Source organism: Cavia porcellus, unplaced genomic scaffold, assembly GCF_034190915.1.
Source record: "Cavia porcellus strain 051 isolate PalLab524CR breed Dunkin Hartley unplaced genomic scaffold, mCavPor4.1 scaffold_5, whole genome shotgun sequence".
Lineage (NCBI taxonomy): Eukaryota > Metazoa > Chordata > Mammalia > Rodentia > Caviidae > Cavia > Cavia porcellus.
The window spans coordinates 16,021,623-16,047,206 of record NW_026947488.1 but is presented as its reverse complement, the minus strand read 5'-3'; the positions used below and the strand labels follow the sequence as shown (position 1 = coordinate 16,047,206).

Genomic DNA, 25,584 nt, shown 5'->3' with positions numbered 1-25,584 from the left:
TGTGCATACTGTCTGACAGATAAACATTTTCTATTTTCAAAGACAATGCAACTGAGATAACTAATCAAGGACGTGCCTCCTTTCAACCACCTCCTCAGCCCCAGCTCCCTCCCTATTTTCTCCTGCCTTATGGTAAAGCACCCCTCTGACTCACCTGCCTGAAACAAAACTGCCTGACAACTTATGACTTAATTCTTGTAACCAATTATATAATAACCAAAATCAACTTTGTACCTCCTGCTTGTATATCCCATATAAATTAGACCTAAAGCTGACTTGGGGCTGATGATTTGGACTTGGTCTCCCCATTCTGCTAACATAATAATAAAGAATTGTCTTCCAACTCCTTGATGCAAAGGGTCTTCCATTTGATTGGATATCAGATTTCTGAAATGTAGAAAGCTGGCTGTTGGATTTGGTGGTGTCAACAGGGGGTCCATCCAGATCCCTCCCTTCTTGATGATGACAGGAAATCCATATTTTCTTCAGAAGGCAATGGTAGTCTCTGAAGTGGTGGAAGCGAGGAGGGCTGCCAACCCAGTAGTGAAGCTGCACCTATATTGGAGTGGAGTAGAGGAGAATGGCTGCTAGACACAGTCAGGGTGGACACTGAAGCCAGTTGTCCCAGCTCGCTGGGTAAGGAGGTGGGGAAAGTTGTAGGGGAGCAAATGAAAGTGGTGCGGAGGTGGTAATAAAAGAATTTGATGCTTGTTGCCTGTTCAAACTACAGCCTTATCATTTTTGCTTAGAGCAAAAATTACTTTGGCTGTTCAGGATTTGGTATACTATTTCTGTATTAATTTTAAGACTATTTTGTCTTGTTCTGTGAAGGAAAAATTTTGATGGGGATTGCATTAAATTTATTGATTACTTTGGGTAAAAGTCAAGATTAATGTTGCTAATCCATGAATTATATGGATTTCCATTTTATTCTATCTTCCTCAATTTCTTTCTGTATTGATCTGTAATTTTCAGCTCTAAATCGCTTTTGCCATCTTGATTAGGTTGATTTCTAGGAATTTTACTTTTTAAAATTATTATGAATGGAATTTTTTTTCCTGATTTCTTTTTCAGCTAGCTTATTATTGGTATACAACAAAGGTGTTCATATTTCAATGTAGATTTTATATCCTGTTCAGGTCTTTTGTGCTCCACTTTGAAAGAGTCTTACTAAAATGCAAGGCTGCCTTTAAAATATTATCCTCCTACCTCAGCCTTTTCTTTGGTGAATTTTATAGGAGAGGACCGTGGACCTGTGAAAGTACTGGTTGGAAAGGGGGAAGCTCACCCCAGATTAGCCACATCATGAGGGAGATCCCATGTAGCTCACAGTGATACTGCTTTAGAAGGACAATGGCTGAAACTGTTGGCCTCAGGCACCAAAATCAGGAAATCTGCCTGCGAGAAATCATGCAATTCTAAGGGAGTATCAGTTCCTCCCCTACCTTCTCCTCCCCTTAAATACCTTTCCACAACTCAGCACAGAAGCCTCCAGTTCAGGTCTCAAAGCATCCTCCAGTTGCAAAGAAGCCCCTAGTCCAGGTCAGCAAGATGCATGAGCCCTGCTTCTCTGCAGCTCTCCTTGCCCTCCTTGCCACCTCAGTGGTCGGCAACCAAGAGAATGAGACCAGCGTTTCTACTCCAAAAAAATCTACCTTCTCAAAAAAAAATTCTACCTTATCCTGTTCTTTCCCTCACTCTCCCTTTCTGTGTTAAAACCTGAAGAAACAGAAGTGAAGGTTGACTATGGTCAAACTCTGTGTTTGGTGTTTTGTTTTGTTTTTTTTTTTTTTTTTTAGGGTGGCTGTTTTGGGTTTTGTTTTGAGAAATTAGAAAGATTTAACTCCAAGTCCATTTCATGACTATAAGTTTGTTGTATCAAATGCACTCTAGACGGTACCACTTAATCCTGAAACCCAGCTCAGAGATTGTCATTCTCTTTGGACTTTGGCCTCACAGTCAGCTCCCTGAACCAGTGTGGCCTTGATACTGGAATTCTGAGACAAAATCCAGAGACCTGAAGAGACAGCCATGAGCTCCATTAATAATACATAATAAAAGAGAGGAACAATGGTGAAGAGCAAGAAAGGAGTTTGACCATGCTGGAAAGGACTGATAACAATAGTCAGTATCCATCTTTTGGAGGCTTCCAGAAGCTTTAAGGTTTTCCAGAAATGGTGAAAAAAGGTGATTGCTTGTTTCTTGGCATAGCTAACAGCTATGACATAACTGGTCAATTTATGATCCTATTGGTTGTTTTCTCAAGATTGGATCCATGAGAGCTTGTGAGGGCCTCATCACTTTAGGAAATAATTCATTTGTCATATTGAAATGGAGGTTTCTTCTTGGAAAGGTGACAAAATTGGGTCCTGTCCCAGCATAATTGCTCCCCCTTGAGGAGTGACCTCATGAGGGAGAGGTCTAAAAGGTCTACTTTTTCTGAAATCTAGGGAGATTACAGATTAAGGGCAAATTTGGAAATTTCTAGGCATGGTTCCAGTGGAAAGCCCTGTAATTGGCTGCTACCCTAACACCTGCAGGCTGCACCACATTAATTCCCTCTAGGAGTTAAGTTTGGTAATTTAGCAGCACCTTGCATAACTTGTATAGATTGGTCCACTGTTCAGGAATTATGCTTATGAGCCCGCACACATGCAGGAAATTTGAACTGACCAATAAACCTCAGTCTTGCCAGTGTTGCTAAGTTACCTGCTGATGTCTCAGCATCCAAATCCCTCCTCCTCAATACCCTATATGTTTGATAATCATTCCTTGAATACAGAGAGACTTGATTGGACTTCCTCAACTTGTCTCCACTCTTTGTGACTCTTGTTTCCTTTTCATCTAACCTCCCCCTCTAGTGTCTCTGTGGACTTACCCACATGCCAGGTCAAGTGCCCCCCCAATGTCGGCCCCAAGAACAGTGGACTTAGTGAGCGACACTGTTCTGGGGCCTAAAGGAGAACAAGTAAAGGAGAATACAGGACCAACATGGGAGCCTACCACGCAGCTGAACCCTGGTAAGTGAACAGCAATTATGGGACAAGAAATTAGCCAGTGGGTGACTTTTGTTGAAAGTTTAGCAAACTTGGGGCTGGGGATTTAGCTCAGCGGCATAAGCACCTGCCTGGCAAGCAGGCAGTCCTGAGTTCGATCCCTGCTACCGATAAAAAGGAAAAAGACAAAAAAAAAAAAAAAAGAAAGAAAAAAAAAAGAAAGTTTAGAAAACTTTAAAGACACAAAGGGTAGAGGGAAAAACAGTTTAGCAATTGTGTCCACTGGGAAAAGAAATGAGCCAGCATGAGATTTTGGTTAAAAGTTTAAGAAAGGGTTTCAAGATGTGAAGGGTAAAAAAAAAATAAATAAACAATTGTCCATTAGGGCTAAACTTTAACTGGGGAGCAAGGTGACCCGGTAGCCACGTGCCCTTCCCCCATACGGTATAACAGCTGTACAGCTCTGGCTTTAGCGTATCTAACTTTTGATATTAGGAAGGAATTTAGGGACCAAGTTGAACTTTTAAAACAACAAATTAAACTGAAAAAATTACATCAGGATTTGATAGCTCAATTAGAAAGGCTGAAAATAGCAAAATTTTAAATGAAAAGTGAATTTAACCCCAGAATTTCCTCTGGGATTTCTCCTGCTCAGCTACCCCTGTTGAGAGGCATGATTTCTAAATTTACCCCCCTGGCCTGATCCAATGTCAAAGCCAGATGGTATGAAGGCTTTCCCTGTGACAGCAATGATGGATGCAGATGGTGGAGTTTTTCGAGACTACTCTGGTTTCAATTTCAACCTGAATAGAGCATTAAAAACAGTGGTTACACAGTAGAAAGACACAGCCACGTATATTCTTGCTGTCTTAAGTTCTTTGGCTGACGGCTGGCTCACACCTACAGATTGGCAAGGATTGACCCAAGGAACTTTATCGGGTGGGGATTATGTTTTGTGGAAATCAGAATATATAGAAAATTGCAAAGAGACTGCCAGGCACAATATGCAAGCCCGCAATGGGTGGGACCTTGATTTGTTAAATAGGGGAGGATGCCTATGCCAACAGAGAGGCCCAAAAGCAATTTAAGGGAGATATGAGTTCCTCTCTCATGAGCATTAAGCAAAGTCCAGGGATTTAGCTCAATGGCACGAGCACCTGCCAGCCAAGCACAAGGTTGTGAGTTCAGTCCCCAGGGCTGGAGATTTAGCTCAGTGGCACAAGCACCTGCCTGACAAATGTAAGCCTGTGAGTTCAATCCCTCATAACGCTGACATTGAAACTGCTTATCAACGAGGCCTTAAATATACCATATGTAATAGCTGGATTACCAACAAATCTTTGGGGTAGAGATCCACTGGCACAAATGGGATTAATTATGGCTAGCCCAAATACCATTGTCACTGCTCAAATGTTAAGTAGTGACTGTATCCTTCCAAACAAACAATACATCAGCCCAGATCATAGAGTTCCAAGCTGTTGCTGTAGCCCTTTCAGCATTTCCCAATGAGCCCTTGAATTTGCATACTGACAGCTCTTATATTGCACATTTTGTGCCCTGCTAGAAACAGCTGGACAAATCAAAAGTGCCTCCTGCACTGGAGAACTGTTTAGGCAAATACAGGTGCTTACTATAAAAAGAACTTGCCCCATTTTTATTGGACATCTACGTGCTCACTATGGGTTACCAGGACCTCTGGCCAATGGTAATCATGCAACAGACCTGGACACTCCACCCCAAGCTCTCCTTTGTACTTTAGCTAATGTTAACTCTAGTGATTACAATGACAATGTTACTTCAGCACAATAGAGTCATCATTTACACCATCGAAATGCTCAAAACCTCCGTCTTATGCACAAGATCACCAGAGAGCAAGCCAGACAGAAAGGAAAATATTGCCCCTCTTGTGCCACGCACATCCTAGTTCCACACTTTGGGGTTAATCCTAGAGGACTTATCCCCAATGCATTATGGAAAATGGATGTCACCCACATTGCTGAGTTTGACAATCTTAAATATGTTCATGGAACTATAGATACCTTTAGTGGTTTCATTTATGCCTCTCCCCAGACTGGTGAAGCTACCAAACATGTTATTAGCCGTATGTTAACTACCTTATCAGTTTTGGAATGCCCACAACAATTAAAGACTGATAATGGTCCAGGCTATGCTAGTTCTGCCTTGCTCCTTTCTGTCAACATCTTAATATTCATCATATCAAAGGCATACCTTATAACCCTCAAAGTCAAGGCATAGTTGAAAGGGCACATCTCTCCCTAAAACTCACTATTGATAAAATAAAAAAGGGAATGGTACCCCACAAGGGGGACACATAAAAATATTCTATCTCATGCCCTTTGATCCTTAATTTTTAAAATTTGGATGCTGCTGGAGAGTCAGCTACCATGCGTTTTTCACATACTGAAACACAAAAGCAATTTGCCTCTCTACTATGGCGAGACTCCCTGACTAACTCATGGCATGGTCCAGGCCCAATCCTTATCTGGGGAGGAGGATCGGGATTCATTTACTCTAAAGAGATGAAATCTGCGAGACTGTTATCAGAACGATTGTTTAAAGAAATAGATCAAATACAACAAATACAGGATAATGTTTCAGATGACTCCAGGTATGAAAAATGACCGCTGAGAGAATTTTTTGGCAGCTTTTGTTTTTCAGATGATGGAACCAACAGCCTGGATCCTGTCTCTTGGGATTATGATGAATAAGTTGATAGCTATTGTCAAACTCCAGGTGGATGCTATAAAAGTGCAACCTATACAGGTCCATTACCACAGGTTTAGAATGGCTGGTAGAGAAAATTACATGGAGCCTGCAAAACTGTATTATGATAATGCTTTGTGAAAGCAGGCTGCAGCCACCAATAACAAGTTCCAGGAATGCCACTCCACTGATTGAGATAAAGACAAAATGTTTTCTCCCTTGTATTCTTCCATGACATCATGACTGGCTACAGATGTTTTTTTAAATAATGGCAACTTGCAAACATGCAAAAAGAAAACAGAATGTAGGATATTAAGCATTTATGTATCCACTATTCGAACACAACAATTTTTGAATTATCGAGGTTACTTTATATATGAAACTTCCTCCTGTATAATTTCATATATATAAACAAATAAACAAACTAGGCATATAGTGATACTATATACATATAAACAAATAAACAAGCATTATTATTGGTTTGAGACAGGATCTTACTGTGTAATTCAATCTGGGCTTGAACTCACTGTGTAGCTCAGGATGGTCTCAAACTTGAAAAATTTTCCTGTCTCAGCCTCTAGAGTACTGGGATTACAGTCTTGCACCACTGGACATTTTTTTAATATCTTGTAGTTCCTAAAATCAAATCTCAGGCATCATCCAATTATTGAATGCATAAATACTTCAGTGGTCTGTATAACTTTTTTACATTTTCAGCATATAATGGTACATTTCACAAAATTAGTGTAATGTCCAGAAAACAAGCCACCAAATGGAGTTTTTGCACTTTTGCATTATGGAAAATGGATGTCACCCACATTGCTGAGTTTGACAATCTTAAATATGTTCATGGAACTATAGATACCTTTAGTGGTTTCATTTATGCCTCACTCCTGCCCACTGCTCACCAGATACGTTGTTTGATTTCATTGTTTGCCATGGGGATGGCCCTGCATGACCATTTCCCTAGTTCAATGCAGACTTTCTGCTGTCCCTGCAGTCCAGCGGCCTGCCTTCTGCCTGGAGCGTTCCTTCATGGGTCCCTGCAGGATTCTGTTGATCAGATACTACTACAATGCCCACTCTGGACGCTGTGAAGCCTTTGGATATGGTGGCTGCAGAGAAAAGCAGAACAACTTTGAGACCAAGGAAGAGTGCATGAGGGTCTGTGGACAGAGTCCCAAGGTGCTCACTACAACTGCAAGTGCTGGAACACAAGGTGAGGATTAATTCTGTCAATCTATGCACTTGGGAGGTTTTTTAGTCTTCTGATGTCCTCTTAAATTTCTTTCATACCTGTGTAATTTTCACTGTCGATGTCTTTTATCTTCTTCACCAGACCGATTTCTAGGATTATAATTTTTTAAAAAGCTATTGTAAAGGGAATTTGTCACCTAGCTTGTGTATAGAAAAGACATCAGTTTTTAATGTTGATGTTGGATTCCTCCCTTCTTCATCGTATTTTGAAAGAGTTTGACTGAGTTACCCAGTCTGGCATCAAAGTGCCATTCTTCTAGAAGGCTTATAGCCTCCTCCACGGCCAGTTTCTTTGGACAGGACACTAGGGCTATAGAAGCACTGGTTGGAAAGGCAGCAGTTCACCCCAGATGGACCAAGTCAGAAAACCATATTTGAAGGAGATCCAGGAAGCTTGCAGTGTTACTATAGCTGAGACTTGGCTCAGGCACCAGATCAGGAAGCCAGGGCAAGTGGGAAGATCACACAACCTTGGGTGGATAGCGGCTCCTTCCCTGTCTTGTGTTTCATCCTTTTCCAACAGTCAGCTTGGATGTGATAACTTCTGCCAGGACCAGGTTCCATAGAAACCTCCATTTAATTCAAATAGATGTGCTGACTCTACCTGTATGTGGTCTTCTTCTCCTCACTGTCACTTGGGCAGCTTGTACAGGGGACTTAGTGTGCTAGGTCATCCTGCTTCTCCTCTCCTCTGCGCTCAATAGGTGAGGCTTTGGGTTGAAGCAAAGATCTCTCTGTCTCTCGAGTTATCCTAGGGAGTTGAGGAATTTTTAACTCCAGGAATATTTCATGATTTTATTATAATTTTAGTATACCACACATTCAGCAGCAGCTATGTCATTCCTTGGACCCCAACTCTGGAACTCTTTTATTCCTGCTCCTTGCCCTCCATGGCCTCCAGCTCCTCTCTATATCACTGAGGTATTGTTGCTGGAATTCGGGAGCAAAATCCAGGGGTCCAGGGATTTCAAGGAGCAGGCTCAGCCCTCTGCTCCCTGAGGCCAATCAAGGAAAGGTGCACATAGTGAGTTCAAGGCCAGTCTGAACTACATAGTGAGACCCTGTCTGCAAAAAATGCAAAACAAAACAAATTCAAATGCTTAGGTAATGAAGCTTCGATTAAACCACCACATTGAGAGTTGGAACACTTCTGTGTGTTGGTGAACATACCGATGGCCTTAGGAGGGAGCTACACCCCAGAGACAGCATGGATCTGGTCATTTTGGACCATCCCATGCATCTGGTTATTTGGATTCTTCCTGTGTTGTGTCCTTTGTTATACACACTAACAGTAAGAAAAGTATCCTTTTTCCAGTACTGTAGATTAAATCATGGCCTTCACACTAATCTATATTGCCAGCCTTTTATTGTTTTTTATTGGAGAACCAGGGACCTGGATTTATCTGAGACTCCTAGAAGAGCTCAGGGCAAAGGGTGGAAGCCAGGGGCCACTCATGCCTCACATTTGCACTATAGCTCTGAAGTTGAGGATACCCTGATAATTTTTTTTTTTTTTTGTCTTTTTGAGCCAGGGTCTCACAGTGCAATTCAGGCTGGCCTTGAGCTCACTTTGTAGCCCAGGCTGGTGTCGAACTCACAACGATCCTCCTGTCTCAGCCTCCCGAGTGCTGGAATTACAGGCATGAGCCACCACGCCCGACATACTCTAATCATTTTTTAATGTTATCATCTGACAATGGCATAAGTAAAAAAAATTAATGGTGTCCAGAAAGCAACCTATCAGCATTTTCATATTTCGATTTCCTTCTAACTACTCACTGGACCCATAGGTTGCTTCAAATTTCATCACCCTAATGGACCACAGAATCTCTCATCCCTGCATCCAGCTGCCTGCTTTCTGCAGGAGGTCCTGAAACCCCTGTGACCCTGTACCTTAAAGTAGGCAGTGACACTTAGTTTTCCTATCTCTGTCTCTCTGGCCTTTTCATTAAGTAAATTCTAAGTTCTTCCTCCACACTGAGCCACACCCTCAGGCCATATATTTTCAGTATTGTCTGATTAAACTAATGAGTGAATTCTGGTTTTTGTAACAGCAAGCCTTAATTGATGCCATTCTCAGAGATGGTGGTATTTCCCATTGTTCTGCAGAGTTATGGCACTTTACTTTTTGCAAACTCAAGCTGAGACCTACCAGTCTTAGGAAGGAATCCCATGACAGCAATCCCAAGAGGCAGCTACCTCTTGATGGTTAGCCAAAGCTACACAAAACCTGGGTCACCCTTCACCGTTAAAGCTTATTTTTGTTTGTTTGTTTGTTTGTTTTTCTGTGTGTGTGTGAGCTTGGGATCTGATTTTTTTTTATTTAAAGAGAAAAACAAATAAAGCAGTAAAAGGGTACAAGTAATACAGAACTCAAGAAAATATATACAGTAATAAATCATTCGTTAATAGATTACATATTGTCATCTTAGAAACAGTTGTCCAAATTACAAAATTAAAGCATACAAAGTAGACATTCATACAGTGAGATTTCAGACAGTTCTGTTCAATGCTCCAACAAAAACTCAGTAATATGGTTTTCTATCCTTCACACTTAAATATACATGCAGTCATATCCTGTAGACCACTGTCTTTTCCTCTCTTTTTTACAATAACAATTACATTTTTTGGGTTCTATTACTCCCACAGTTCTTATAACTTTATTTTCTGGAGAGAAAAAAAAAACCCTAGTGTCACAAAACAAAACAGAGTCAGAACAGAAGGATGAACACAGTACATGATGCAAAAACAAAATACCAGGTGATCAAAGATGGTTACCATTATGCCTCTTGCTATCTTAAAAAGAGTTGCCTATATCATCATAAAAGAATTGAACACAATGGTACAGAACAAGACCAATAAGCCCTACATTGGAGACCTTATAGGACTTCAAGAGAAGATAATAGTCAAACCATAATGGGCATCACAGTAAATCTTATTGCCTTCAAAGTGGTTGCCTATACCCTCAAACTTGATACTATCAAACAAAACAGGATGTAACAAAATCAGTCAGAACAAGATCGGGTGAGCAATACTGGGGTTCAAATCAGGTTATTAGGAAAACAAAAAGTTACTGTAATATATCCCGCTATTTTTTACATTTAGTTTTCCCTTGATTAAAAAAATTTTTTAAATTAATTTTTTTAAAGCAAAAAAAAAAAAAAACAAGGAAGATTGAGATAAAACAGGACATCATAACAGAACAACCCAGTACAAAACCGGACAATTTAAGCATCATTGTGTTTCACCACCAGATAACCTGACATAAGAGTAGTCACCATAGTGTGTCTTTCCTTGAATTATTTAAGTATAACTTCGTATACTATAGCATCAAACCTATCAAGACAGTGTGAAGCCATTCAAGAGAATGAAATTATTACAGGGTATTTAGAACCATCTAACATAAAACAAACAACATTTTCTATATTATCTCTTTGCCTATAAAAATTTTTGTTTATACTATAGCATACAGTAAAATATAATAAGAAACAACATGTTAAAACCAATGAAAACAGACGAACAACAGCTTGATGGGACTTCAAAACAGGATGATATTAAATCTGCACTAGCTTTTATGATGTCTTGTTTTCTTCAAAATAGCTATTCGGACTATCACAGGCAATAAAATCGAACAAACCACATTAAAACCATTCCAATTAATGAGTGAAAACATTATATGGCTTCAAACCAATATGATTCAAAATCATGATTACCACATACTTTTATGCATTCTTATTATTTCTTACACTAGGGAAACTATTCAGCATTTATACATGTGAGTTTGATTTATTTCTCATATGAGCATGGTCTCAACCTGTGTCCATTTGTTTATAAAAATATCTCAATATGATCATTCTTTATAGCTGAGTAGTACTCCATTGCATAAAAATACCAAACTTTTTTATCCATTCCTCATTGGATGGACTCTGAGATTGTTTCCAAGATCTGACTATGACAAAGTGTATTGCTTTAACAATGTGTGCACATATTATCACTGTGGTATGATGTTTTCAGTTCTTCTGAGAATATATAAGTGGAATAGCTGGATCTAATGGGACTTCCCAAACCAGGTGTTTGAGGACCATCCAGACTGACCTCCACAATGGTTGCACCAGTCTACACTCCCACCAACAGTGCAGGGGCATTCCTTTTTCCCCACAGCCTCTCTAGCATTTGTTATTTGTAGTTTTCTTGGTCCTTGCCACTCTTTCAGGAGTGAGATGAAATCTCAGTGTGGTTTTAATTTGCATTTCTCTAACGACTAATGATGATGAACATTTTTTCATGTATTTATTTGCCATTTGTATTTCCTCATCTGAGAACTGTGTATATATCTCAGATGTGCATTTTTGGATTGGGTTTTGAATTTTGAGGGTCTGATTTTTTTTAACTCTTTAAATGTTTTAGACAGAAGTCCTTTGTCTGAGGGACAGTTCACTAAGATTTTTTTTCCCAGTTTGTGGGTTTACTTTTCCCTGTGCTGGAGATTTATTTTTACATGCAGAAACTTTTTAATAAGATGTGATCCCAGTTATTGATTCTGGGAAGTATTTCCCGTGTGGTTTGAGTCCTCTTCAAGAATTCTCTGCTTACTGCTGTGTCTTCAAGGTTTTAACCCGATTTGTCTTCCAATAAATTTAATGTTTCTGTTTTATAATTCAGATATTTGATCCATTTAGGTTTCAGTTTAGTACATAGTGATAGGCATGGGTCTAGTTTTAGTTTTCAACATATAGAGAACCAGCTTTTCCAACACCATTTATTAAGGAGACTTCCATTCTTCCAGTGAACCTGTTCGGCCCATTTATCAAAGATAAGGTGGTTGAGTGTCTTTGTAGTTGTAGTTGTATCTTCTAATCTCATGCATTGATATTTGGCTCTGTTTTTATTTCACTACCATGTTGATTTTATTACAGTAGATTTGTAGTATAACTTCAAGTCAGGGATTGTGATACCTCCAGCCTTGCGTTTGCTGCTTAGAATTGCCGTTGCTATTCAGGCCTCTTCTGGTTCCACATGAATTTTAGCAGTGATTTCTCTAGATCTATGAGGTATGTTGAGGTATTTTCATTGGGATTGCATAGAATCTGTTATAACAGTGTTGGGAAAATGGCCATGTTCACCATATTTATTCTTCCTATCCATGAACGAGGAATGACTTTCCATTTTCTGAGATGCTCTTCCATTTCTTTTTCAATTATAATTTCCCCTGTATAGATCTTTTACTTTTTTCATGAGATTAATTCCTACGTATGTCAATTTTTTGGATGCTAATGTGAAGAGTGTGGCTTCTCTTATTTCTCTCTCAGTGAGTTTGTTGCTAGAGTATGGGAATGTTACTGGTTTTTGAGTACTGACTTTGTATCCAGCTACATTGGTCAATGTATTTATTATATCTATGGAGTTTTGGGGGTCTTCTATGTAGAGTATCATATCCTCTGCAAATAATGATAACTTAACATCCTCTTTTCCTATCTTTATTCCTTTTATTTCTCTCTCTTTTCTAATTGCTCTGGCTAGTATTTCCAGGACTAAATTGAATAGGATGGTGATAAGGGTCATCCTTGTCTTGTGCCTGATTTTAAGTAAAGGCCTTCAGGTTTTGGCCATTTAATATGATTCTGGCTGTTGATTTGCCATAGATGGCTTTTATCATATTGAGGTAAAGACCATCTATTCCAATTTTCTGTAAGGTTTTTATCATGAATGAGTGTTAGACTTTATCAAAAGCTTTTTATGCATCTATAGAAACGATGATGTGATTCTTACTTTTGGCTCTATTGATATGGTGGATTACATTTATTGATTTATGTATGTTGAACCTCCCTACATGCCTGGGAGGAATCTCACTTGGTTATGGTATATGATCTTCTTGATGATTTGCTGCATCCTCTTTGCCAAAGTTTTATTGAGAATTTTTGCATCTATGTTCATTAGGGAGATTGGCCTGTAGTTCTCTTTTTCAATTGGGTCTTTCTCACATTTTGGTAATAGAGTAATATTGGTTTCCAGGCATGACTTAGGAGAATTCTTCCTTTTTGATTTCATTGAAGAATTTGAGGAGTGTCGGAATTAAGTCTTCTTTTATTTCTTGTAGAATTTCCACAGAGGGCTGGGCTCCTCTTTGTAGGTAAGGACTTAATTATAGTTTCAATTTCATTAATAGAAAGTGGATTATTCAGCAGTTTTACATATTCTTGACCCAGCTTTGGTACTTCATATGTTTCTAGGCATTTGTCCATTCTGTCTGTGTTATCAAACCTATGAGAGTAGAGGTTTTTGAAATAAGTATTAACGATCTCCTGTATTTCCACAGAATCTCTAGTGATTTCACCTTTTTCATTGTTTATTGCGTGAATTTGAGCTTTTTCTTTCCTTTTTAAAGTAAGTTTGGGAGCTTATCAATTTTATTTATTCTTTCAGAGAAACAACTCTTTGATTCATTGATTCTTTGAATTGTTTTCTTAGTCTTTGTTGCGTTAATTTCTGGTCTGTTTTTCATAATTTCCTCCCTCCTACTGGCTTTGGACTTGATTTGCTCTTCTTTTTCTAGATGTTCGATGCGTAGCATCAAGTTGTTTATCAATGTTTGTTCTGTTTTCCTGATGTGGGAATGCAGTACAATAAAATTTCCTGTGAGTACCACTTTCATTGCACCCCACAGATTCCAGTAAGCTGTATTTGTATTTTCATTTTCTTGTTAAGTATTGTTTTATTTTTTCTTTAATTTCCCCTATGACCGACTGATTGCTCAAGAGTGTATTATTCAATTTCCTTGTGTTCCTGTGTTTTTTTATGTTTCTTTTATGATTAATTTGTAGTTTCATGGCACTCTGATCTGATAACATGGTGGCATAATTTCAAGTCTTTTGCTTTTACTTAAGTATGTTCTGTGGGCTGGTATATGGTCTGTTTTAGAGGCTGTCCCATGTACTGCTGAGAAGAATGTATACTGTGATATTATTGGCAGGAACACTCTGTATACGTCTATCACGTCCCTTTTGTTCACAGGTGTGATTCATTTTTGTTATTTCTTTGTTGATTTTCTGTCTTGTTTATCTGTCTCTTGGTGTCAGTGATATGTTAGGGTCTCCTGTTATAATTGTATTATTGCTTATTTGAATTTTCATTTCTGTTAATACTTGCTTTGTATAGCTGGGTGCTCTAGAATTTGGTGCATTTTTGTTTAAGATTGTCATTTCTTCCTCTTGAATTTTTCCCCTAACAAGTATGTAGTGACCTTCTTTATCCCTTTGGCTCATTCTTGCTTTGAAGTTCAACTTGTCTGCAAACAGAATAGCTATCCTCGCTTTGTTGGGGGGACTCCAGTTGCATAAAGAATGGTTTTCCATACTTTGACTTTCTGTCTATGAGTTTCATTTTGGGTTAGATTGGTTTCTTGTAATCAGCATTTGGTGGGATATTGTTTCTTGATTCATTCTGCCAGTCTATTTCTTGTAATTGTTGAATTGAGACCATTTACATTAATGGTTATGACTGTTATATATTGGTTTATTGTTTTTTGTTTTTTGTTTTTTTTGTTTTGTTTTGTTTTGTTTTGTTTTTTAATTTATTTAAGGAGAAAAGAAAAGAAAAAAACAGTGAAGGGGTACAAGTTATACAGATTTACAGAAGAAAAAAATGTGCAGTAGGAAATCACTAGTTAATGGATTACATATTGCCATCTTAGAAATAATTGTTCAAGTCACAAAATTAAAGCTTGTAGAGTGGACATTCCAACAATGATACTGCAAACAGTTCTGTTCAATGATCCAATAAAACTCTGTGATATCATTTGCTATCTTATACACTTAAATATACATGCAGTTATATAGTTTAGAGCACTTTCTTTTCCTCTCTTTTGTACAGTGACTATTACACATTTTGGGTTTCATTGCTCCCACAGTTCTTATTGCTTTTTTGGAAGAGAATAAAACCAAATGTGATATAACAGAACAGGATCGGTCAAGTCAAAAGGGTGGATATAATAGATAACATAAAAACATAATACAAGGTGATCAACAATGGTTACCATAATGCCTCCCGCTATTTCTAATAGAATTGCCTATATCATTAGTTGTAATACAATTGAACAAAACAGTAAAGAATAAAACCGACAAAACCAAAACATTGGAGATATTGTAGGTCTTCAAAAGTAGATAAAAGAGAATGGGCGTTATAATGAATCTCATTATCTTCTCAGCTGATGCCTAAACTTTCGAACCTGATACTATCCAGCAAAACAGAATAGAGGAACCTCAGTCAAAAACAAGATGGTGAGAGTAATACAGGGCTTCAAATCGAGATAATAGAAAGTCAAAGTGGGTTACTATATTATATCCTGCTATATTTTTCCCTTTAATTAAATGGATAAAAATAAAAAAGTAAATAATGGAGTGGAGATTGAGAAAAAAGAGGGCATAACAGCGAAACAGGGCAGATCAAAACATAACCATTTAAGCAGAATAGTGTTTCACCACCAGATAATCCTGACCCAAAAATAGTTACCATATTGACTCCCTCCCTGAAGTCCTTGAGTACAACTTCATATACTGTAGCATTAAGTATATCAAAACAATGTAAAACCATTTAAGAGAATGACAGCATTATAGAGTATTTAGAATCGACTAGCAGAAAATGAACAATGGTTTCTGTATAATCTCCTTGTCTTTAAAAGGTTTTTGCTTATACTATCGTACATAATAAAATCCAATAAGATACAACCTGTTTAGACCATTGGAGACAGAAGAACAAAAGCTAGATGAGACTTCAAAACAAGATGGTACTAAATCAGTATTACCTATTAAGATGTCATTTTCTCCAAAATAGCTGTTCCTATCATCCAATCTTCTCTGTCTCATTTCTGTTGAGCTCTTTTTCTGTCAGTAGCTGTCAGTTTGTCTTCTTCATTTTGTTCTCTGCTCCATTCGTTGTAGCCTCCCCGCCACTATTTCTGGGTTCTTTGTATTTTTCTTTTTTTAGAATATCCTGCAATACTTTCTGTAGGGTTGAATTGGTGGTTGCAAATTCCCCCAGTTCCTCTTTATCCTGGAAGCACCTCGTTTTTCCATCAATTTCCAGGGACAGTTGTGCAGGATATCTCAATCTTGGCTGGAGATTATTATCTTTCAAAGCTTGAATTATTTCCCCCCATGCTCTTCGTGATTTGATGGTTTGTGAAGAGAAATCTGCTGTAATTCTGATGGGTGTTCCCTTGTAAGTAGTCTGTTTCTTGTCTCTTACAGCTTTTAATATTCTGTTCTTGTATTGAATTTCTGGAATTTTTATTATTATATGCCTGGGTGTTTCTCTGTTAGGGTTGTAGGTAGCTGGGGTCCTGTATGCCTCATACATCTGAGTATCTTTACCTTTTGCTAAATTAGGAAAATTCTCCTGGATTATTTCTGTGAGTAGCTTTTGTAGTTCACTTGTTTGTGTCCCTACTTCTTCTTCTATGTTCTTAATCCTTAAGTTATGGCTCCTCTTATCATCTTCTTGTTTTTGTATTATTGCTGTTTGTTTCTTTGTTATTTTTAAGAAGTTTTTCATTTCATTCTCCCATATTACAAGTCTGCCCTCCAGTTCAGATAGTCTGTCCTTAGTTTCTTTCAAGCTGCTATGCCAGTCTTGGATAGACTTCTTAATTTCTTGATAGTCCCTTTGAACCTGCTTCACATACTCAATGCTTTCTCTGTTTTCTCCATCAAGCAATTCTCCCCTCTTTTTCTGTTTTTCCATTCCACCATCTGTTTTTTCCTGGGTAGTGCTTAGCATTTCTCTAACTATTCTGCATACTTCTAGCTTCAGGTCGTTGATAACTTCATTCCTGAATTGGTCTATGAGGCTCTCTATATAGCGCTTAATGTATATTGGTGCAGTGTCCACTATTGCCTGTTTCTCAGGATTGGGGGCCGAGGAGCCTTTTTTGTTGCTTCCCTTCCCCATATTTTCTGTTCCTTATAAAATGCAAGCTTACATAGGATGCCCGGCTTCCCTGCCTGTCAGCCACAGCCTTATCAAATTGCGCTGGCTAGGTGTTCCCGCCCACCGCTGCACCCCAGGGAGTTGCGGAGGAGGCAGCCTACGCGGGAGTCAGTCGCTCCTCCGGGCCACCGTCAGGCTCTGGGATCTGGGTTAGGCCAGCCTAGGGAGTCCACCAGCAGCGTCACGCAGGCCAGGCACTTTTCACCAATCCCGTCTGAGAGGGGAATGTGTGGCTGGAGTTGCCACCACGCCCTGCTCTTACAGGACTGCCCGAGCCCAAAAAGTCCTCCGCTGGAGTCAAACTGTGGTAGGGGGTCAGTTTCTCACTCACCTCGCCACCAGTCAGTTTTTGTGTACGCCTCCTTGTCCGTCCTGTTTTCGACTCCGTTCGTAGACTCCCGTTCCCAGAGCTTCTGCGCGTCTCTCCTTGCCGAGCCGCTGTGGAGGCAGCCAGCTGCCGGGCGGCGGGAAACCCAAATCGCGGTTTCCAATGGCGCGCGGTCGAGCCTCCTCACCGAGCCTTTCTGTTCCTATTTTAGCGCCAGGACTGTATTCTAAGTTGGTTTCTCTCAGCCCAGTTCGTTCCTGAGTCAGCAGAGCATATCTCTACCGGTTCGTGTCTCCTTAGTCCGCATCATTCCTGGCCTCTGAGCCGAGCCTTTCAGAGAGCCTCCCGTAGTTGCTGTTGTCTGTCCACCATGTTCTCCCAGGTAGCATATTGGTTTATTGTTGACGTGTTATCTTTCTGCTGTTGAATTTTCATCTTTCCATTGTGTTTAATTGTCTGATTTGATTAGTGTTTTTTTCCTCTTTGTATCTAGATGGTCTTTTAGTATTCTTTAGGATTGGTTTGGTGAGCATGAAGTTCTTCAGCTGTTCTTCGTCATGGAAGTATCGTTATTTGTTCATCAATTTTGAAGGACAATTTTGCAGGGTACATCAGTAGGTTGGAAGTCATTTTCCTTTAGGATCTGAAATAATTCACTCCGTGCTCTTCTTCACTTCATTGTCTTTGTTAAGAAGTTTCTGATAGGTTTTCCTTTATACATGATCTGTCTTTTCTCTAACAGCTTTTAATATTATATTTTTATTTTGGATTTCTGGGATGGTGATTATTATATGTCTGGGTGTAGTTTTATTTTGGTTACGGCTATTTGGAGTTCTATATGCTTCACTAATCCTCATGTCAGTTTCCAATCTCATGTTTGGGAAATTTTCAGCTATTACGTCTACAAATAGTCTCTTGATATCATTTGTGTTGTCCCCTTGTTTTTCATTTATCAGTACCAATCTTATGTTGTTTTTCTTTGCATTATCTTGCAGTTGTTGAATTGTTATTTCCTGATTCCTTGTTACTCTTAAAAGATCTTGACTTTCCTGTCACTAGCTGCAATCTTGTCTTCCAGGTCTGAAATTCTATATTCACTTTTGTTGACCCGGTTTTGACAACTTTCAATGGAATTTTTGATTTCCTGTATATCTCTTTGAATCTGCTTCATGTATTGTTTGTTTCTTATATTATTCATCCAGGGATTCTATCGTTTTGCTTTGTTCCTCTAATTTCTTTAACTGTGTCTTCTTTAGAAGTGTGCAGCATTTCTTTCATTACTTTTATCCTTTCCTCTTTTACCTGGGAGCCTATTTCTAATTTGAATTCCTTTCAAGCTTCCCAGAGTTGCTTCTTTGTTTCACTTGCTATTGTTTCAGATGAATGACATTTATTTCCTTCTATGTACACGGCTCCTAGTCTTTCTTGGGATGGGCTGGAGGTTTGAGCTTGCATTTTGGTGTTTCATTTTGTCATTTTTCTTTATTTCTGTGTTTCAGGAGATGTTTCAAAGCTTCCCCTGTGTGTGTTGGGAATCAGCTCCTATGCTCTCAGCTCCTGGAACTGAATGGAGGTTTCTAATCTTGGTCCAATCTAGCCAACAGGACCTCCTGTGCCACCTCCCATGTTCTAGCGATCTAGGAGGGCTCCTAACCACTGTGAGATGGTCCAAAGCTCTCCCTGAGCAAGCACTGATGTGCTGGAACTCACTTCACATGCCCTCAGCCCCCCTGATTGAAACAGCTGTGCATGGTCTCGTTGGGCCCACAAAACCTCCCAAGCCTAGTCTAGTGTGGCTGGAAGCTGGGCGCATCCTTGATCACTGGGAGCAATGATCTTAAACTCTCTTGGGGCCATGCTGGGTGGTGGAAGTCCAGCAGTGCCAGTTCCTAGGTTTGAAAAAAGTTCTCTTGTACATGGCACAGCCAGGCCTGGAAATCTCAAGAGCCAATCTAGTGTGGCTGGAAGCTGAAGGGGCCTGTTTTTCTCTTTTTAAATTTGATTATTTTTATTTCTTAGAATGTTTTTCTAGTGCATGGTATTGCAGTCCTTGTGGTGAGTTGGTACATGTACATAATGCATTTAATTCCTTTTATTTTCATCTGCTTTCCCTACTTTCCCTCACCCTCTACCCATATCTTGATTGCTTTTCTACACATTGCAGTATATAATGTTTACATTCCTTGTACAGGGTTACTGCATGTGCATAACAAATAATAAATCTTAATTCCTTGTTAACCCCCTTTCCCTTCCTTTCTTCCCCTCTCATCATCTGTTGACCTTCTTACTTTTTTTGTATGTTTCTTACTTTTTTTGGATGTTTTTTTGATACATCATGTTTACTTTCCTGTGTGGCACTGACACATGTACATAATGCATGTAAACTGCTGTCATTGATCTCAGTCTCCACTGCATATCAGGACAAAAGCAAAATGAAGACAAATTTTCTGCCAGAGAACAGCACACATGGTCTGGGTTCCAAATGTTAATTAAGTCCTTGTTCTCAGTAGAAACCTCTTAAAGCTGGTCTTTCCCATCTTGATTTCTATCAGCATTCTGATGTCCTGAGCTCCAACTAAAACTGTCCATCAACTTTGACTCATAGCATTCTAGGGCTGCTTCTACAACCAGCATCTCCAACCCTTTCCAAATGCCTCTCTTGAATCAGTCCCAAAGGCTTCTGAACCACATGGTCAGGGATTATCTCAGCAATAATCCCTCTTCTCAGTTATCAAATATCTTAGTTACTTTCCCTGTCTGGAATAAAATACCAGATAACTACAAATTAAAGCACAAAGGTTTTATTTTGTTTAGTTGATAGATATTTGCCTTAGTTACTTTTCTTGTTGCTGTGACAAAATGCTCAACACCCAGAGTAAAGAGGAAAAGGTTTATGTAGCTCAGAGATTGTAGAGGTTTCAGTAATTAAGCATTTGACTCCTAGGCAGGGGGTTATGGCAGATAGGCCTCACAGAGGAGAAACACTTATGGTACACAGAGGATAGCAAAACAATAAGTGAGCTCGATAACATCTTTCATTCCCTTTTATTCTCTATCTTGGCTACCAGGATTAGGGTGTTGCCAAATCAATCAGTGAAACAATCACACAGCCTTAATCCTAGCAACCCACACTAGATCCAGCCACCTCTGAAAAGCTCCACCTATGACTGCATGAGGATTTGGGAGGGCATCTAGACACAAACAGTAACAAGGCTTGAGTCCATAATCAGCTGGCTCCAAAACAGGAGACCATTGCATAGGGACATCGTAGCAGAGGGTTTGTTGCTCATTGCATAGCAGGCAGGAAGTAAGGAGTGATCAAAGGACAAGGAATTACAATGTATCCCCCTAGACTGAACCCCCAGTGATCTATATCTTTTGACCAGATTTTACCTGGTCTGTCAACACTACTCATCTTAAGAATCCTGAGCAGATTTATAGGAATTTTGAAGCCCACACTATCTGAGAAATAAATCACACAGATTTACACAACCACCAAAGTCAGTCTTTAACAGGGCTTGTGCTGCAGTTTTAGGTTTAGAGGTGAGGGGTCAGTATACTGCCGGGAGCCCTTGTAGACTAACCTGAAAAGTGCCTGTGGAGTGTTGTTGAAGTAGCAGATTCAGGCCTGTGATTGTCAGAGTACAGACCCATCATCAGTACAGGGTTTAATGAGCCTCAGTTGTCATGGTGCTGATCCAGCGAGGGAACAGGGCTAAACAAGGGAAATTTCTAAATGTGACAGAAAAGTTAAAAATAACAGTCTGATGCTTTGTTAAGACAAGATGTGCTCACTCATCCCACCGCACAGATCATTTGACTCAGTTAGCCTTGACTGACCATGTCAGCTGCCACGTAGAGATAATTTGACCACATCCATCAGGACTGTGCATACTGTCTGATGTATAAACATTTTCTATTTTTAAAGACAATGCAACTGAGACAAACTATTCAAGGATGTGCCTAGTTTCAACCACTTCCTCAGCCCCAGTTCCCTCCCTATTTTCTCCTGCCTTATGGTAAACCACCCCTCTGACTAACCTGCCTGGAACAAACCTGCCTGACAACATATGACTTGATTCTTGTAACCAATTTTACAATAACCAAAATCAGCTTTGTACCTCCTGCTTGTATATCCCATATAAACTAGACCTAAATCTGACTTGGGACTGATGATTTGGACTTGGTCTGCCCTCTCCGCTCACATAATAATAAAGAGTTGTCTTCCAACTCCTTGGTGCAAAGGGTCTTCCAATTATTTGATATCAGATATCTGAAATGTAGAAAGCTGGCTGTTGGATTTGGTGATGTCAGCAGGGGATTGATCGAGATCCCTCCCTTCTTGATGCCAAGAAGTCCATAGCTTTCTTCAAAAGTCAGTGCTAGCCTCTGAAGCGGTGGAAGTGAGGAGGGCTGCCAAAACAACAGTGGAGCTGCACCTATATTGGAGTGGAGGAGAGGAGAATGGCTGCTAGACACAATCAGGGTGGACACTGAAGCCAGTTGTCAAGCTGGCTGGGTCAGGAGCTGAGGACAGTTGTAGGGGAGCAAACAACAGGTGGTATTAAGAGAATTTGATGCTTCTTGCCTGTTGTTTGCTTAAGGCAAAAATTACTTTGGCTGTTCAGGATTTGGTGTAGTATTTCCATATTTATTTTAAGACTATTATTTCTAGTTCTGTGAAGGAAGAATTTTGATGGGGATTGCATTAAATTTATGGATTACTTTGGGTAAAACAGTCCAGATTAATGCTGCTCATACATGAATTGTATGGCTTTCCAGTTTATAGTATCTTCCTCAATTTCTTTCTGTATTGTTCTGTAATTTTCAGTCTAAATCCCGTTTACCATCTTGATTAGGTTGATTTTTAGGAATTTTACTTTTTAAAATTATTATGAATGGATTTTTTTTCCGGATTTCTTTTTCACCTAGCTTATTATTGTTACACAGAAAAGGTGTTCATACTTTAATGTAGATTTTATATCCTGTTCAGGTCTTTTGTGCTCCACTTTGTAAGAGTCTTACTAAGATGCAAAGTTACCTTTAGAATATTATCCTCCTACCTCAGCCTTTTCCTTGGTGAATTTTATAGGAGAGGACCGTGGACCTGTGAAAGTACTGGTTGGAAAGGGGGCAGCTCACCCCAGATTAGCCATGTCCTGAGGGAGATCCTATGTAGCTCACAGTGATACTGCTTTAGAAGGACAGTGGCTGAAACTGTTGGCCTCAGGCACCAGAATCAGGAAGTCTGCCTTTGAGAAATTGTGCAATCCTACGGGAATATCAGTTCCTCCCCTCCCTTCTCCTCCCCTTAAATACCTTTCCACAACTCAGCACAGAAGCCTCCAGTGCAGGTATCAAATCAGCCTCCACTTGCAAAGAAGCCTGTAGTCCAGGTCAGCAGGATGCATGAGCTCTGCTTCTCTGCAGCTCTCCTTGCCCTCCTTGCCACCTCAGTGGTCGGCAACCAAGAGAATGAGACCAGTGTTTCTACTCCAGGTAAATCTACTTTCTCAAAAAAAAATATTAACTTCTCCCCTTCTTTCCCTAACTCTCCCCTTCAGTGTGAGAGGCTGAAAAAACAGAAGTGAAGGTTGACTAGGGTCAAACTCTGTGTTTGGTGGGGTCTTTTTGGCGGGCTGTTTTGGGTTTTGTTTTGAGAAATTAGAAAGATTTAATTAAAGGTCCATTTCATGACTATAAGTTTTTGTATCAAATGCACTCTAGACGGTACCACTTAATCCTGAATCCCAGCTCTGAGATTGTCATTCTCTTTGGACTTTGGCCACACTGTCAGCTCCCTGAACCAGTGTGGCCTTGTTACTGGAATTCTGAGACAAAATCCAGGGACCTGAACAGACAGCCATCAGCTCCATCAATAATACATAATAAAAGAGACGAACAGTGGTGAAGAGCATGAAAGGAGTTTGTCCATGCTGGAAAGGACCGATAACAATAGTCAGTATCCATCTTTTGGAGGCTTCCAGAAGCTTTAAGGTTTTCCAGAAATGGTAAAAAAAAAAAAAAAAAAAAAAAAAAAAAAAAAAAAAAAAAAAAAAGGTGAATGCTGGTTTCTTGGCATAGCTGACAGCTATGAGATACCTGGTCCATTTATGATCCTATTGGTTGATTTCTCAAGATTGGATCCATGAGAGCTTCGGAGGGCCTCATCACTTTAGGAAATAATTCATTTGTCATAATGAAATAAAGGTTCCTTCTGGGAGAGGGGGCATAATTGGGTCCTGTCACTTCATAATTGCTTCCCTCATCAGGGAGTGGTCTGAAAGGTCTACTTTTCCTGGAATCTAGGGAGATTACAGATTAAGGGCAAGTTTGGAAATTTCTAGGCATGGTTCCAGTGGGAAGCCCTGTAATTGGCTGCCACCTTAATATCTGCAGGCTGCACCACTTTAATTCTCTCTAGGAGTTAATTTGGTAATTAAGTAGCACCTTGCATAACTTGTTTAGACTGGTCCATCGTTCAGGGATTATTCTTATGAGCCTACACACTCGGGAAATTTGAACTGACCTATAAACCTCGGTCTTGCCACTGTTGCTAAGTTACCTGCTAATGTCTCAGCATCCAAATCCCTCCTCCTCAATACCCTCTATATTTGATACTCTTTCCTTGAATAAAGAGAGACTTGATAGGACTTCCTCAACTTGTCTCCGCTCTTTTGTCTCTTGTTCCTTTTCCTCTCCCCTCCCCCTCTAGCATCTCTGTGGACTTACCCGCAGGCCGGTGCCACCCCAACCTTGGCCCCGAGAACGGGAGACTTAGTGACGGACGCTGTTCGAGGGCCCAGTGTAGAAAAAGGAAAAGAAAATAGAGTACCGACATGGGAGCCTGCCACGCAGCTGAACCTCGGTAAGTGAACAGTGATCATGGCACAAGAAATTAGACAGTGTGAGACTTTTGTTGAAAGTTTAGAAAAGCTTTAAAGACACAGATGGTAAAGTGAAAAAATATTTAGCAGTTGTGTCCACTAGGACAAGAAATGAGCCAGCATGAGATTTTGGTTAAAAGTTTAAGAAAGGCTTTAAAGACGTGAAAGGTTAAAAAAAAAAAAAAAAATTAAGCAATTGTCCATTAGGGCTAAATTTTGACTCGAGCGCAAAGTGACCAGGTAGCCGCACGCCCTTCCCCAAAGTGTAACAGCTGTGTAGCTCTGGCTTCAGTGTATCTAACTTTCGATACTAGGAAGGAATTAAGAGACCAAATTGAACTTTTAAAACAGCAAATTAAACTGAAAAAATTACATCAGGATTTGATAGCTCAATTAGAAAGGCTGAAAATAGCAAAATTTTAAATGAAAAGTGAAACTAACCCCAGAATTTCCTCTGGGATTTCTCCTGCTCAGTGACTCCTGCTGAGAGGCATGATTTCTAAATTTACCCCCATGGCCTGGTCCAATATTAAAGCTAGATGATATGGATGCTTTCCCTGTGATAGAAATGATGGATGCAGAGGGTGGAGTTATTCTAGACTACTCTGGTTTCAATTTCAAACTGAATAGAGCATTAAAAACAGTGGTTACACGGCAGAAAGACACAGCCACGTATACTCTTGCTGTCTTAAGTTCTTTGGCTGACAGCTGGCTCACACCTACAGATTGGCAAGGATTGACCCAAGGAACTTTATGGGATGGGGATTATGTTTTGTGGAAATCAGAATACATCGAAAATTGCAAAGAGACTGCCAGGCACAGTATGCAAGCCAGCAATGGGTGGGATGTTGATATGTTAATAGGGGATGATGCCTATGCCCACAAAGAGGCCCAAAAGCAATTTAAGGGAGATATGAGTTCCTCTCTCACGAGCATTAAGCAAAGTCCAGGGATTTAGCTCAATGGCATGAGCACCTGCCAGCCAAGCACAAGGCTGTGAGTTCAGTCCCCAGGGCTGGAGATTTAGCTCAGTGGCACAAGCGCCTGTCTGACAAATGTAAGCCTGTGAGTTCAATCCATGGTAACACTGACATTGAAACTGCTTATCAACAAGGCCTTAAATACAGCCATATGTCATAGCTAGATTACCAATAAATCTTTGCGGTAGAGATCTACTGGCACAAATGGGATTAATCACGGGTAGCCCAAATACCATTGTTCCTGCTCAAACGTAAAATAGTGGATATTCACCTGGTAAAACTGTATCCTCCAAACAAACAGTACATCAGCCCAGATCACAGAGTTGCATGCTGTCACTGCCTCCCTTTCAGCATTTCCCAATGAGCCAGTGAATTTATATACTGACAGTGCTTATACTGCACACAATGTGCTCCTGCTAGAAACAGCT

The 25,584-nt window shown here is 39.8% G+C and overlaps 1 protein-coding gene across 1 annotated transcript in view; it reads left to right on the top strand.

Annotated features, from left to right (window-relative positions):
• LOC100725189 (papilin-like) overlaps window positions 1-24,185 on the top strand; it is a 133,720-nt gene extending 109,535 nt beyond the window's left edge. Inside the window, exons 12-14 of the mRNA XM_023564182.2 lie at window positions 2,862-3,020; window positions 6,721-6,939; window positions 24,005-24,185. Of these exons, the coding sequence (XP_023419950.2) occupies window positions 2,862-3,020; window positions 6,721-6,939; window positions 24,005-24,165 (539 nt within the window). The 3' untranslated portion in view covers window positions 24,166-24,185. The remainder of the gene's footprint in view (window positions 1-2,861; window positions 3,021-6,720; window positions 6,940-24,004) is intronic.
• The last annotated feature ends 1,399 nt before the right edge of the window (window positions 24,186-25,584 follow it).